This window comes from Neltuma alba, unplaced genomic scaffold (assembly GCF_004799145.2).
Source record: "Neltuma alba isolate B1F8T4 unplaced genomic scaffold, ASM479914v2 tig00011384_pilon, whole genome shotgun sequence".
Lineage (NCBI taxonomy): Eukaryota > Viridiplantae > Streptophyta > Magnoliopsida > Fabales > Fabaceae > Neltuma > Neltuma alba.
The window spans coordinates 15,082-28,631 of NW_021636077.1; the positions used below are offsets into that span (position 1 = coordinate 15,082).

Here is a 13,550-nt window from a genome sequence, read left to right on the forward strand (position 1 = left end):
TAGTATTTTCACAACATTATATTGCTTTTTCTCGCACACAACCAGAATTACCAAATTTACCATCGTACTATGTATTTTCACCATTCCTCTGCGCGTCTACCTGTCATATAACCCATTCCAGGCCACACACCCATTTCCCTTTCTTTTTCGCCTACCTATGTTCCTTCAGCAGTGCATTATTCTCAATATGCACCCACTTTTGAAAACATCACAAACACCACATCTTTAACAACTTAAAACAGCATCAGCATGAATTTCTTAAACCATAAAACCGTAAGATTTGCAACTCACTCCCAACCTACATGCCCATGCACTTAAATACTCATTTCTTCCTCATTCACCCATCACAACCCACCTGTGCTAACCGAATCACACCAACAAAACCAAAATTTTAACAACAAAATCTTACCTCCCACGCCAACCTGACGCTACTTCCAGAGAACACGCAACACTGTAGGGCACACTTGCGACTTCTCTCTCTTGCACCAACTCTAGCTTGGAGTCCGAAAGACGGCGGAGGGACGGACCGCAAAAGTGAAGCTCCGCCACTGCGTTTTCTCAGCTCATGGTTGTCAGCTATCTCCCTTCCGCACCGGCGCGCTGCATGGGAGAGGCAGGAAATAATGCCATCTCCTCCCTTTCCGTCTTTTTACCGTCTTTTACACCCACTGATAATATGTCTCATTTTCGGAGGAAATAAGTCTTCATTAGGGGCAGTGGCATCATTTCGCTTGTGGAATTAATATCATATTGGCCCCTTGGCCCTGCAGTGAGATTTCAGAATGTTTTGGGGGCTCTTTGAAATTATTTATCTTCTGCGGTCCTACAGTGAAATTTTCCCTTATAAAAATGCACAGTTATTAAAAAAATTTAAATGAAATAAAAAAATTTCATAAAGTTTATGAAATTTTATAGATTAAAATTAACGGTTTTTCGCTCAAAAACAAATGTATATAATTTCAACATTGTAAGAGTTCAATTTAAATAGAATAATTTATAAGTACTTGAATCAAAATTAAGATAAATTATAAGATTGGGAGGTTAACTTTTCCTTATTTATAAACAGTATGGCTCTGAAGATGAAGGGGGAGGATGGTAGGACAATAGCCGACAAGCTGGCCTTTGGGAAACACAAACAAACAAAACCGAACATCTTTAATCAAGAAGATTCCCCACGTCATTTTATTCCCTACCACTACCATATCTCTTGCATATTGTTTAATTATTCATCGTGACTCTTCAATCATGCATCACCAAAACAATAAAAAAGAAAAACTTAGTCAAATCATAATAGGAACTGGTATCTCCAATATTGCCACTTGGACTCAGTGATGATCAGCTTTCTCCATCACCTCCAAAAAGCAACCTCTTGAGAATTGAATGTGTATGTCCGTTCCTTCACATAACAGGACAACCCAACGACAAAGTTGTTCGTTCTCTCTATTATTCTCAACTTTTTTTCATCAAAATATCAGAAAAACACCCCCCCCCCAAAAAAAAACCCAGTTTTTCTCATTGAGCTTCACCGAGCTTTCTGATTTCTTCTCTCTCTCTCTCTCTCTCTCTGATACAATGCAACCCAAAAGCAATTCTTTAGTACTGGTGTTCTTCCTTCTGTTGTTAGAAACATCTCTTCTCAACAACGTAGAATCCAAGTGTCTCCAAGGTTGTCCTTTAGCTTTAGCATCCTACTACGCTTATAAGAACAATCTAGGTAACATAACCAAGTTTCTGAGATCAGATCTTGTGTCAGATTTTGGAGTTGTTTCCAGCTACAACGAAGGAAAAGTATCCAACAATGGAATGTACGTTCAATCCTTAACGAGAATCAACATTCCTTTCCCCTGTGATTGTATCAATAATGGGGATTTTCTGGGTCATGTGTTCGAGTACACAATAGCAGAAGGAGATACTTACGATTCCATTGCGACACAAACATATTCTTCGTTGACCACAGTGGATTTACTGAGAAGATTCAATAGTTATAAGGATCCAAATCAGCTTCCTCTCAATGGGAAGCTTAATGTCACAGTGAATTGTTCTTGTGGGGACAGACAGATTTCTAAGGATTATGGATTGTTTCTTACTTATCCACTTAGATTTGGAGATAGCTTGGAATCCATTGTGGACCAGACTGGTATTGATGCAACGTTGCTTCAGAAATACAATCTTCGTGTGAATTTCAGCCAGGAGAGTGGAGTGGTTTTTATTCCAGGAAGAGGTATGATCCGATATATTTATAATTTATTTTTAAATTTGTGGGTTTGTGAAATTTAATTAGTGATTTTTCCATATGCATAGGTGTAAAAAAAGATTTCATTTTTGGAATTTTTTTGTGTGTTTTACTGTCATAAATCAATAAACTGACAAAACATATAAATAAATTTCCCACTTCTTTTCGAAGACTCGCTTCAGCTTGAAATTATGAATAATGGATTATATAAATGGAACCTTTCGGCAAGATTGGATTGAAAATTAAACTCACGTAATATCGTACTAAATCTATACACGTTTATGGGGTCCTTATTACTACTACTACTAGTACTGAAACACTAACTTCTTGATTTTCCCTCATTTTCCAGATCAGAATGGAAATTACGTGCCCCTGGACCCTAGGTATATCTTGTTTGCCCAACCTTGCGTTTATTCAAAAAACGTATCATCATGTGCATACAAAGAGAGAGAGAGAGAGAGAGAGAGAGATATATATATATATATATAGCCTAGTTCTCTTGTTTATTCTATAATATTATGTATGTTGATTTTCACCTTCGGTTTGGTCTCCATTTTTGCAGGTCAAGAGGTTTGGCTTCTAACTTGAAAGAGATGCTTCGGATTATCTGATATAATTTTCTCGAGTTTGGTTATGTATCCCACAAAGATATATATAAGAAAGCAAAAAGAAAGTAAGTAATGCTTGTTTGAGACGTTGTATTTATATATATATATATTTGGTTTCTATATGAGCAGGTCTAAGTGAGGTTGCCATTGCTGGAATTTGTGTTGGAGCAACATTTGTGTTTCTATTATTATCAGCTTATGTATTTGTTAAACACTTCCGAAGAAAGACCGCCAAAGTTGCATTGATCACAGAAAATTCTACAGATCTTTCATCAAATCAAGACGGTATGATCATTACATCTACATAATTTCCTCTCTTTAACCTTAATTAAGTTCTCTGAACATTCATGCAGACTCTCGTATTATGACTTAATGCTCACTCTATTTCAATACTACCTTCGATCCTAAATATAAGAACTAGTGAACTAATTTGAAAAGACTAAGAAAATAATTTAAGTTAGTTATTTATAATAAATATATATTGTCTTTTCTAAAATATCCTTGCCAATCAAGTTTATTGGATAGAACTACTATTATTAGAAAGACTATCTTGGGAAAACATGAATAAATATAAGAGACAAAGTAGGTTGGAGTTTTATATTTAAGACCAAAATAAAAATGAAACAAAGTCTTATACTAAAAACCAGAGGTAGTAGTAATATAACATATATACATTTGGATTAATTCCTCTGTCCTCGATGTTGCAATCCATCCAGTCTTAGATATAAGAGTTACATAATTAATTAAATTATTTATTATTGTCCCATTGATTGAAACCCCAATTTATTTCATATATGCAATCAAAAGGGACAGTTTGAGGAAAAAAATTATAAATTTAGGAGATAAAGTGGATTGAGATCTTATATTTAAAAGCAAAGTGAATATCGTACGTCATACATATTTAGGACCGAAATTAGTTGGTTTCACTCATCTTTGTTGTTCTCAATTACGAAACTTCAGGATCTAGTGGATCTGCTAGTGCCACTGGTCTTAGAGGCATCATGGTTGGGAAGTCCATGGAGTTCTCATATCAAGAAATAGCCAAAGCTACCAATAACTTCAGCTCTGATAACAAGATTGGTCAAGGAGGTTTCGGAGCAGTATATTATGCCGAGCTGAGAGGCGAGGTTCGAATTAATTAGCTTCTCAAATCTTCTGGAATATAATTAATCAATTATGAAGAGTTCATATGCAAGATATTTTAGGATTTACATAAACTTTTGGGTTTAATATATAATGATTTGCCTGAAATATAAGATCTTTTATGCAGAAAACTGCAATCAAGAAGATGGATATAGAAGCATCACAAGAGTTTCTTGCTGAGTTGAAGGTTTTAACGCATGTTCATCATTTGAATCTGGTATATGTCTCATCTTTAATTTCCAACAGCCTCAAGCTAGCATTTCTTGTTATTTCTGGCGCATTGCTCCTTATTGTTGAGTATAACAAGGAAGAATATGCATTTTCAGGATCTATATATGATTCTTATGTGTTTTTCTTTCACATGAAATTATCCATTGCTGGTTTTTGAATTATACCTGAGTATTTACCTATGTCTAACTTTCTGGATGATCAAAATATATATAGGTGCGGTTGATCGGATATTGCGTGGAGGGATCGCTTTTCCTTGTTTATGAATACATTAACAATGGAAACTTAAGCCAGCATTTACGTTCCTCAGGTGACATATCATCAGCTCGCAGTACTGACCTTATTATTAACTCAAGAATTAAGTTCATGAATAGTGCCTTTTGTTTTAAACATACTTATTTCTTTTTACAATAATGAATATGTTTATTTTACTATGATATATACTCCTTCCCGTTCTAAATACAGGAGCTAGCATATAATTAATTAGTTGAGATTAAGAAAGTTAGTTTAGTTATTTTGGAAGAAAAAAAAGAGATGTGTTGGTTTTTCCAAAATAACTTCCCTAATTATTTGTATCGGAACTATCCCCTTAATAGAATCCTCCTACAATTAATATGGATAATTTGGAAGAAAAAAATATAATTTTGAAAACAAAATAGCATGATATTTACTTAAAGTCAAAATAAACCACCTAATTATTATTATATTTAGTATCGGACAGCGTCCTTTGTTATATCCATATATAAAGACATCATATATAATCAACGACAAAGCCAGCTGGCTTTCCTTGTCCGATGTTGAAGGAATAAGCCACATTGTTACAACTAATGAATAGTATGATTTGCCATAGATTTTTATATTTTATAATGATATAATTGATGAATTGATAATATGACAAACATGATTGATTTCAGAGTTAGATGCATTGCCATGGTGTACAAGGGTGCAAATAGCTCTGGATTCAGCAAGAGGTCTTGAATATATTCATGAACACACAGTGCCTGTATATATTCATCGTGACGTTAAGTCTTTGAACATATTAATTGACGAAAGCTTCCATGCTAAGGTTAATTTCTGTTCTTGTAGTCAATTATTATTGTTTTTTTTTTGTCAAACAAAATTTAATTTGTTTAGATCTTGAAAGATAATCTATGGAAGTTTTTTCACCTTTAGGTGGCAGATTTTGGGTTAAGCAAACTCATTGAAGTTGGAAATGCCTCGCTTAACACACGTCTTGTGGGAACATTTGGATATATGTCTCCAGAGTAAGATTGTACTTTTTTATTTGATTTTTTTTTTTGGTATTGGTATCTGCTCAATGTAGAGTTTTTAATATTTCTTTCGTGTATTATTTTTTTAATATCCATTCAATTTATATTGGGCTTTGATCTAAGGTTCAAGATTTGAGGATAAAGAGTGGCGGAAAAAAAAAAACAAAGAATAGAATTATAAGGATAGTTTCGAGTGAGAGATTGGTCCAACGCTATTAGTTTTACCTAAAATGTGAAGTATTTGAAGTTTTTTAATTAAATGTATTGTAAACAATTTCATAGCCAAGTAATCATATATTTAGTATTGGAGGAAGTATCAATTTGGAATATTTACAACAACAAAAAAGCATAAAGAGCTGTCAGTTCAGGCAAGGATTCTCTAATACCCCACTCTCTTATGTCCCAACTTCCCAATTTTTCCCCTTTTTTTTATATTGATCATTAGATTCTACCAAAAAATTGGTGACATTTTAATATTTTACTGGCACAAAATGGGGGGAATTTTCGTGATTTTTTTTTCAAGAAAAAAATTTGAAATATCGATTTTTTTTAATGTTTTTGAAAAATCATTAAAAAAAATGCGAAACTTCATCATTTCATGCCCGTAAAATACTAAAATGTTATTAATTTTATGCAGAATTCAATGATTATTAAAAAAAAAAACTTTTAAGAGATTGAGAGGGACATTAGAGACCCCCTGCCTGTTCTCCTTACAGGACTCATGTAAGCCATATCGAGTTCGAAGCTGCTGATACTAGTTGTTAATAACTAATGATATAATATGCCTTGGTTAATTAGGTATGCTCAATATGGAATAACATCTCCAAAAATAGATGTGTATGCTTTTGGAGTGGTACTTTATGAACTCATTTCTGCTAAGAATGCTGTCCTCAAGACTGGTGAATTTGTTGCTGAATCAAAAGGTCTTGTTGCTCTGGTAATTATATATATTTAAACCGCATCATGTACATATACATATATAAATAAGCCAATATAATTTGAAAGCCTTTTAATTTTCACTTTTCTATGAATTATTATTGCAGTTTGAGAAATCTCTTGGTAGGCCTGATGCTGTTGAAGACCTTCGCAAGCTTGTGGATCCTAGACTTGGCCAAAACTACCCCATTGATTCAGTTTTTAAGGTAATCAATCAAAACATATATAAAGACATTAATAATATCCTCCAATAAAATAATAACCAATAATATTTGTCCCATACTTATGGCTTGGTTATTTGCAATGCTACAATACTGTGTGTTCGTTTTCTTAAAATAACCTCTTTGGTATTTGTATTGGAAACTACCCTCATCAATAAAAACCTCCTTCATCAATATGTGCAACCCATGACATTGTTTGAGAAAAGAACGATAAATTTATGAGACAAAGTGAATCAAAGATTTATATTTAGGATTACAATCTACATTTAAAATCCGAATAAGTCATTGATTAAGTTTAGTATTATTTTTAGTTCTTTAATCCTAAAATCATTAACAAAAAATGATGATATTGAGGTCTTGAATATTAATAAAATGTTCTTAAATACTAGGTATTATAATTAGGACTGGAGGTAGTATTTAGTTTAATATTTAAAATAACTATGATTATTACAAAAATTCATCATTTAAAACTAATGATTTTAGAGTTAAAGTATTAAAAATATATTTTTTAAACTTGCGGGACTAAATTAAAACCTTATCTAAAGTTAAAAGACCAAATATATATTTTAGCCAATAATAAAATAACATCTAGACAGTCTAATTAAACACTTGAGAAAAATATTGAGCATCTCATACTCATATTGTTGTCATGCTCATCCATTTTGCTTTGGATTCTATTTTTGTCTTGTTATATGTAAGATTAAAATAAATTATTCAACTAGCTCTTTGATTTAAAACCAGAATGATTAATTAATTAAAAATATTAATATTTATTGGGATTGATTAGTTAATGTTTGGATGCAGATGGCACAACTTGCTAGAGCTTGCACACAAGATGATCCACAGCTACGTCCCACAATGAGATCAATTGTGGTGGCTCTCATGACACTTTCATCTAACGCTGATGATGAGGATTGTGACGTTGGCTCTGCCTTCTCTGATAATCACACCATCATAAATCTCCTCTCTGGAAGATAACATTGTTTCCTTTCAACAAATAATGCCCTTTTGTACGAAGATCATAAACTAAATAAAGTTTGATCTCTACCTGTGGATTAATTAATTATTAGGTTTAATATATTTTACTTTATGAATTAGTCCAATTTAAGCAGTGTGATAGAAATATCTGCCAATATTGGGCATCATTATTAATATTTATTTATTTATTTTGCTAGAAATCAATTCAATGATTAATATTAATTAAATTTTGATCATATATAAATAAGTGCACAATTGAGGAGAAAGAAGAATAAGAAGAAAAAGAGAGTAATTCAATTAAAACGAAACTGATATCCTTCTAACAAGGTTCAGAAAAAGACAAGGAAAACCCAAGGTTTAGAAAAAAGCAAAATAACGCCGTTGCCGGGGATCGAACCCGGGTCGTCCGCGTGACAGGCGGAAATACTTACCACTATACTACAATGACTTCGATGGTTGGGAGGGTGTTAATTCTTTCCCTCTTCACAATTAGTGACTCCAGAATAATATCGCTTCTTAGTTCTGCCATTATGGTTGCCTTTTCTTCGGGAGCATCACCATACTTGGGAACTATATATTCTCATCTACGAAGCATGAGCAACATTATAAATGATGACAGCCTCCATTTCCTTTGTTGAGCATACACTTGAAGATGATGATCCCCTACTTGGCGAAGAAACAGTGCACGTGCGTTCAATTCATTCTCTAACTTCTGGCTCGATGAACCTGTGAGGCCTCTTAGTATCCCATAAACCCAGTGAAGCCTGGAAGGGGGGGGGGGTGAAGAAAATAAGCATATACCTTTGAATCCGAATGGGTGACTGTTTTACCCACACAAAGCCAGATGATAGATGTTCAGTCGCCTTCGGGCGTGTGCAAGGAAATAGAGAAGCTTCAGAGGGAGTGTATGAACAAAGCTTCAGTGGGAAGGCTGGCATAGAACTTACTGGTAAACCTCACAGTGTATGTTCCGTTGTGTCAAGAGAGAGAAGCATGGGGGGAGGGCTGATCTATTGAAAGAATGTGTTGTCAAAAATTCTGATTTCGAGTCTGGGAAAATGTTCATGGCTGGCATTTGGAATGAGATATAACTGGTCAAGCAGCAGCACATGGGAGTGTGGTGGATTTTTGTACTGATCTGTGGATGAATAATGAAGCTTGTTTTGGGTTTGCTTGTCGGTGGTGGTGGCGGAATATAAACTTCTTTTTGAGGAAGGAGGGGCCACTGGGGCGTAGGAAGAGAACAGTGGTGGTTGGCGGGGTGGCTCCGCCACAAAGGACGGTTGAAGGTCAACTCTGATGGAGCTGTTGACTGGTCAAGTAGTAGCATATGGGAGTGCTGTGGATTTTTGGACTGATGATCTTTATGAGCAAGGAGGGGCGGCCACTGGGCGTAGCGACTGTGGTGGTTGGCTGGGTGGCTCCGCCACATGGATGGTTAAAGCTCAACTTTAGTTTGTTGGAGCTGTGAAAGGAAAGATGGGTTGAGCACATCTACGGGGAAGGGAACAAAGGGAAAAAAACTTTTGAGCCCATCCATGATTTAAAATTTGAGAGACTAAACCAAAATGAAATTAATTTGAAGGATTAAAGTTTGTATTAACCAAAAAAAATATGTATGAAAATTCAAGGCCGGCTCTAACTAACTTTATTCCTTTTTGCAAACAAGTAAACACATAAAAATGAGTTACATGTCAACTTTGGTTTGGTCTAGTGAAATATGTTAATTTCCCATAATGTAGTACTCCTCCGGTCCTAATTATAAGACCCAATTGACTTATTTGAGGAGATTAAGGAAGTAAGTTAAGTTGGTTATTTATAATAAATAAGTGTTGTCATTCCTAAAATATCCTTGCTAATTAAGTATATTGGCTAAAACTATCATTATTATAAGGATTATCTTGGAAAAAAATGTATAAATATAAGAGACAAAATGGATTGGGGTCTTATAATTAGGACCAAATAAAAAGTCAAATGGGGTCTTATAATAAGGACCGGAGGAGTAGTTTCGAATACCATTTTAGTGCCCAACCCTAATTATGTCTGGAACATGATTATTGAGTCCAATAAATTAAAGGATACCTATGAGCAATAAAAGAAATAGAAATGAACTATACTATTCCGTCCTTTATTATAAGATCATTTTAACTAAATTACACGATTTAAGAAAATAGTTAAGATTAGTTAAAAGCAATTAATATGTAGCAAATATAATTTTTTTCAAATATATCTCTGTATATAAATGAGTAGATGTGTGAGAGTAACAGTGAAATAAATGAAAAAAAAGAATATATTAAATGCATTAAACCAGGAGTAAAATAGATAATAATACATTAAATGTTCAAACAAACTCAAAAGGAATTTTATAAAAAGGGACAAACCTATATAAAAAATTGAATCTTATAATAAGGGACGGAGGGAGTATTAGTTTTAAAATTTTTTCATAATATAATACAAATATGCATATCTATATATATGGTGTTAAAATAAATATTTGATATATTTGAATTGATTGGGCAAAACGAAAGACATGAAATTTTTTGCACAGTTTTTCAGATGTTTGTTGGAGCCACTGATAGATGCACCAACTCGAAAGACACATCCAGTGACAGAGCTGTATCAAATTTGCCAGAAACATAATCTGAAGGTTCAATTTAAGGATTCATGGGAGGATTTAAGGGCAGTGGAGGTTCCGGTCAATAATCAATTGGTTGGAAGAGGCATTGTAGTTCCAAAAAAGAGATAGCTTATAACAGAGCTGCACGAAATGCTCTTGAAAACATTCCAACTATTTTGAGCATTAAACACAATAATTCACCTTCGGATGACATTGATGATTAAATTTTATTTTGTACTTTATGTTCCTTTTCCATCTCACATATTAAATCATGCATTCCGTGAACATTGTCCGGCATACATTTGCACCGACAAATTTAGTCTCTCTCTCTCTCTCTCTCTCACACACACACACACACATATATTTACTCCATGTCTCCATCTTACTAAGAATAATCTACCAAGAAAAACCAACCAAAACTAGTTTAAATATTACTACCTCCCTTTGGTAATTTTTATGAAATCTTTTTAACTAAATTACACCGCTCAAGAAAATAGTTATTAAAATTAGTTAAATGAAATAAATATATAAAAATTGAACTTTATTTTTTTTTCAAGTATATCCTTGTTAAATAAGAAAGAAAATAAGAGAGAGAAATACTAGTAATAAAATAAAGAATAAAAAGAACATAGTATGATAAAAAAAATGAGGAGTAAAAATAGAAAATTAATTAGAGAAAAAAACTGGTAAAAACCTATTTTCAAATTTTGGAATCTTATAAAAAGGAGGGAGATATTTAGTATTTTTTTCTGCTAGAAAATAAAGTAATTCAATGAAATTTGATCCACACATAAACCAAACTGATAAAAAAGCAAACCAAACTGAGAATATTAATTATTTATTCGTTGTGACAGTAATACAATAGTACCTTCGAATGCGAAGCTGGGACACCAGGAGTTCAACCAAGAAAAAAAAACAACACAAAGCAAAAAATCACCGTTGCCGGGGATCAAACCCGGGTCGCCCGGGTGACAGGTGGAAATACTTACCACTATATTACAACGACTTGGATGTTGGGGCGTGCGTTTTCAACTTTATTGTGCCCAATGTTACTTCTTAGTTCCCCCATCATGGTGCCTTTTCTTCAGGACTGCATATTCTTAGCTACGTACAAAGCATGAGCAAGATACGTTATAAATGATGATAGCCTCCATTTCTTTTGTTGAACGTTCAATTCTCTCTCTAACTTACTGGCTCGATGAACCTGTGGCCTCTTAATATCCCATAAACCCAGTAATGAACCCTAGAGGTGGGTTAAGAAAATAAGCATATAGCTTTGAATCCGAATGGGTGATTGTTTTACCCACACAAAACCAAATGATAGATGTTCAGTTGCCTCTTCGGGTGTGTGTGTGCAAGGAAATAGAGATGAAGCTTCAGAGGGATTTTATCTGTGGGTCAACGGAGGGTTTTGGCATTTGGGAGATATGGAGAGTGGATGAACAAAGCTTCAATAGGCAGGCTGGCATGGAACTTATTACCGGTTAAACCTCACAATTTATGTTCCATTGTGTCAGGAGAGAGAACTATATATTGGTGGAGGGCTGATCTATTTAAAGAATGTGATGTCAAAAATTCTGATTTTGACTCTCTGGAAATGTTCGTGGCTGACATTTGGAATGAGATGAGTGGTCAAGTAGCACGTGGGAGTGTTGTGGATTTTTGGACTGATCTGTGGATGAATAATGAAGTTCGCTTTGGGGTTACTCGTGGGCGGCGGTGGCGGTGGCGGTGGCAGTGGAGGAATAAACTTCTTTTGGAGGAAGGAGGGGACACGGAGGCGTAGGGAGAGGACTGCAGTGGCTGGCTGGGTGGCTCCGCCGCAAAGGATGGTTGAAACTCAACCTTGACGCAGCTTTTTAAGTAGAGATGGGTTCGGCAAGTACATGTACAGAGAAGGGGACAAAGCGGCTGATTGGCTTGCTAACTCTAGTTTGTAACAGAGGAGCTCTGATTTTATACAGTCAGATAATGTACGCACTCAGTTATTGAATTTATTGTGCGGTCACTGCTTTGGGGTTGCTTGCCCGAGAAAAAGTGGGATTTATTTGACTCTAAAATATAATAACATCATCAACTGGATTAGGTTTAGTTAAAAAAAAAAAAAAAACCATCCCTCCTAACATAAAGAATCAATATTCAAATTTTGTTGAAAGATATCCTCATTTAATGTCTGATAATGTTTCGAATACAATTGGCTTCAATATAAAAACATGCCAATTGTTACCAAATTTTTTGGCCAAAACCAAATGTTACTTATTAAACTTCACTGGTGATAGAAATTATATATATATTATTTGATTTTTACAGGTAGAGTTTTTAACTTGTGACAAATAACATTCGGAATCAATAACAACTGAAAAAGATTATTGTTATGAGGATACCAATTGTTACTGCTTTCAAGCCTAACTTGTCCTAAGTCAAAAGCTCTACTTGTAATATTTGAATAAGATTACTGTTTTTGTAAATATATATATAATATAATAGATGACACATATCTATAAATTCCGAGTTTACTAATTTACAAATTTAAATTTAATGTGGCTTACGAATTTTATAATTATTATGAGAAATGTGATGAAATTGGCAAATTAAAAGGCAAATTCCATGATCAATTGAAAATTCAATATATAAGTAACCACAAAATAGAATCAAAGCCAAGCATCACCTCTGACCAAAATAAAAAAAAGCCAAGCATCACCGAATGCGCACTCAAGCTAGACGCAAAACAGCATTAAAGTCCAAAGCATAAATTCGAATATGAAGTTAAAAATCTATAACTTGGCTGAAGATTGATGAGAGTAAAAGCAAAATGATGAAGCGAGATAGGAAGAATGTTGAAAGTGGAGAACAATGAGAGCAGCTAGGCTGCTACTTTTTTTTTTTTTTTTTGGCAATTTTAAAATTGCATGTTCCATTTTTCAATTCTACTTAGTACTTCTCTGGAAGTACTCCTCTGATCCTAAATATAAAACCATTATACACACTAATATAAGGGTCTTATATTTACGATTGGAGGAGTAGTTACTAACTCCTAAGCTTCAATTGAGATGTATAAGGTCTTACATTTATGATCGGAAAAATAGTTATTAGCTCCTAAGTCCTAAGCTTCAACTGGGGCATAAATTAAAATTTTAGGCCCAATCTTTTCTTTTGACCTCAAGGCAGAGGCCCAGTATGGGAGACACAAAGTTCAGACCAGAAGCCCGTTTTCAGCTCGATCAAGCCCACTGCAAGATTCGGGTGGGACCAAAAAACGAAAAGTCTTCGCCCTCTTTTGCAAGCCAGACAGGGTTTCTGCTGCAAACAGAAGAC

The 13,550-nt window shown here is 34.2% G+C and overlaps 1 protein-coding gene and 1 non-coding gene across 2 annotated transcripts; one reads left to right on the forward strand and one right to left on the reverse strand.

Annotated features, from left to right (window-relative positions):
- Positions 1 to 1,572: 1,572 nt before the first annotated feature.
- On the forward strand, positions 1,573 to 7,618 carry LOC114712635 (lysM domain receptor-like kinase 3). The gene is made up of 12 exons (XM_028897184.1): positions 1,573 to 2,221; positions 2,583 to 2,616; positions 2,796 to 2,803; positions 2,971 to 3,145; positions 3,785 to 3,968; positions 4,112 to 4,201; positions 4,429 to 4,522; positions 5,127 to 5,278; positions 5,386 to 5,477; positions 6,282 to 6,420; positions 6,527 to 6,625; positions 7,445 to 7,618. Exons 1-12 carry the CDS (start codon positions 1,573 to 1,575, stop codon positions 7,616 to 7,618), a joined length of 1,890 nt encoding a protein of 629 aa, XP_028753017.1.
- A 376-nt stretch (positions 7,619 to 7,994) lies between these two features.
- Positions 7,995 to 8,066, reverse strand: TRNAD-GUC (transfer RNA aspartic acid (anticodon GUC)). Its single transcript has one exon. It is a non-coding gene; the product is annotated as a tRNA-Asp (tRNA).
- Positions 8,067 to 13,550: the final 5,484 nt, after the last annotated feature.

Coding starts and splice junctions, on each gene's coding strand:
- LOC114712635 (XM_028897184.1), top strand. CDS start 1,573: ATGCAACCCAAAAGCAATTCTTTAGTACTGGTGTTCTTCCTTCTGTTG. Junction 3,146..3,784: donor GGTATGATCATTACATCTAC/ATAATTTCCTCT, acceptor CTTTGTTGTTCT/CAATTACGAAACTTCAGGAT. Junction 4,202..4,428: donor ATGTTCATCATTTGAATCTG/GTATATGTCTCA, acceptor AAATATATATAG/GTGCGGTTGATCGGATATTG.